The 2,098-nt window shown below is 43.0% G+C and overlaps 1 protein-coding gene across 1 annotated transcript; it reads left to right on the forward strand.

The window, feature by feature from the left end:
- The first annotated feature begins 875 nt into the window (after window positions 1-875).
- On the forward strand, window positions 876-1,817 carry LOC125281098 (olfactory receptor 2A1/2A42-like). Its single transcript, XM_048212952.2, has one exon. It carries the CDS (start codon window positions 876-878, stop codon window positions 1,815-1,817), a length of 942 nt encoding a protein of 313 aa, XP_048068909.2.
- The last annotated feature ends 281 nt before the right edge of the window (window positions 1,818-2,098 follow it).

A 2,098-nucleotide genomic window follows, 5' to 3' on the forward strand; every position in this document is an offset into this window, starting at 1 on the left:
GTGGAGCATTTTGTATGGGTTTATTGCTGGGCTCTTGATTCTTTTTCACTGGCCTGTGTGTCTATTCTTATGCCGGTATCATATTGTTTTGGTTACTACAGCTTTAATATCTAGCTTGAACTCAAGAAGGGTAATGACTTGCTTTCTTCTTTCTCAGAACTACTTTGTCTATTCAAGGTCTTTTGGGACCCCTCAAATTTTTGAATTTTTTTCCTACTTCTATAAAAATGTTGTTGGAATCTTGACAGGGATTGCATTGAATCTACACATGGCTTTGAGTAATAATAACATTTTAACAATATTAATTCGTCTAATCCATGAACATGGGATTTAGATTCTGAGAGTAACTCAATCATGATTTCAGCTGACACAAGTAAAATTGTTTTCTTTTCTGGGATCATACTAATTGAAAGCTCCTCTGTTACTGATTATTTCTACTATACAGAAATTCTCCTACAGATTTGTACATATGTAGCTCTGAGACAAGCCATATTTCATGATTATTTTCTAATCCATCACCGTGTCAGTGGCTCAACGTAGGTCATCACTGGTGACATATCCCCCTTCTATAAAACTAGATGTTAGATTAAGAATTTAGCTTAAAGTCAGACTCTTCATTTAAATTTGTTTAAATAGGTAAATCAATCATTCTTTTTCTTCTTTTCTCTTCTTTCTTTCGTTCTTTCTCTCTCTCCTTCCTTCCTTCCTTCTTTCCTTCCTTCCTTCCTTCCTTCTTCCTTCTTTATAATTCAGTGAGTTTTTAAAGTTGTTTCCTAATAATGTTGCACACACCAAAATTTATGAAACAATAAATAAAAGAGTTGTTTTAAAATATTTGTGTCACATAGCTATCTGGTTCTCTCCCTAATAGTAAAATGGAGAAAAATCAAACAATGGTTACAGAATTCATCCTACTGGGATTTCGTCTTGGTCCGAAGATTCACATATTCCTTTTTGGGCTCTTCTCCCTGTTCTACACCTGCACCCTACTAGGGAACGGGCTCATCCTGGGCCTCATCTCGCTGGACTGCAGACTGCACACCCCCATGTACTTCTTCCTCTCCCACCTGGCCATCGTCGACATAGCCTACACCTGCAACACCGTGCCCCAGATGCTGGTGAACCTCCTGAATCCAGATAAGCCCATCTCCTTTGCTGGCTGCCTGACACAGACCTTTCTTTTCTTGACTTTTGCTCATACTGAATGTCTTCTCCTGGTGGTGATGGCCTATGATCGGTACGTGGCCATCTGCCACCCCCTCCAATATTCTGCCGTCATGAGCTGGGGGGTCTGCGTCACCCTGGTGCTGACTTCCTGGGCTTGTGGCTCTCTCCTGGCCCTGGTCCATGTGGTTCTCATCCTGAGGCTGCCCTTCTGTGGGCCTCATGAAATCAACCACTTCTTCTGTGAAATCCTGTCTGTCCTCAAGCTGGCCTGTGCTGACACCGGGCTCAACCAAGTGGTCATCTTTGCAGCCTCTGTGTTTATCTTAGTCGGGCCCGTCTGCTTGGTGCTGGTGTCCTACTCGCGCATCCTGTTTGCCATCCTGAGGATCCAGTCCGGGGAGGGCCGCAGGAAGGCCTTCTCCACCTGCTCCTCCCACCTCTGTGTGGTGGGGCTCTTCTTTGGCAGCGCCATCGTCATGTACATGGCCCCCAAATCCCGCCACCCCGAGGAGCAGCAGAAGATCCTTTTCTTGTTTTACAGCCTTTTCAACCCTCTGCTGAACCCTCTGATCTACAGCTTGAGAAATGCAGAGGTCAAGGGCACCCTGAGAAGAACAATGTGCAAGGAAGGTCATTCCCAGTTGGAGTGACATTGGAAACACCAGCCTCAGTGTTTGCTGCCTAAATCCAGAAAATTTCACTGCTCTCATCTCAGATGTGCCTAAAGAGCACAAGAGCTAGCCTTCCCTCTTCCTTTGAATGAAAAGATTTAGATACATTGCATTCATTGATCATCTTGCAAAGTGTCATTTTATCAGATATGATTTTTTTTATTGCTCATTGAATTTAGTATCTGCGAAATTAAAAATTGTTTTAATTCATTTTCTAGGTCCCAGAAGTTGAATACATTCCATCTACCTCTCTAACCTAA

This window comes from Ursus arctos, unplaced genomic scaffold (genome assembly GCF_023065955.2).
Source record: "Ursus arctos isolate Adak ecotype North America unplaced genomic scaffold, UrsArc2.0 scaffold_3, whole genome shotgun sequence".
Taxonomy (NCBI): Eukaryota; Metazoa; Chordata; class Mammalia; order Carnivora; family Ursidae; genus Ursus; species Ursus arctos.

Coding starts and splice junctions, on each gene's coding strand:
- LOC125281098 (XM_048212952.2), top strand. CDS start 876: ATGGAGAAAAATCAAACAATGGTTACAGAATTCATCCTACTGGGATTT.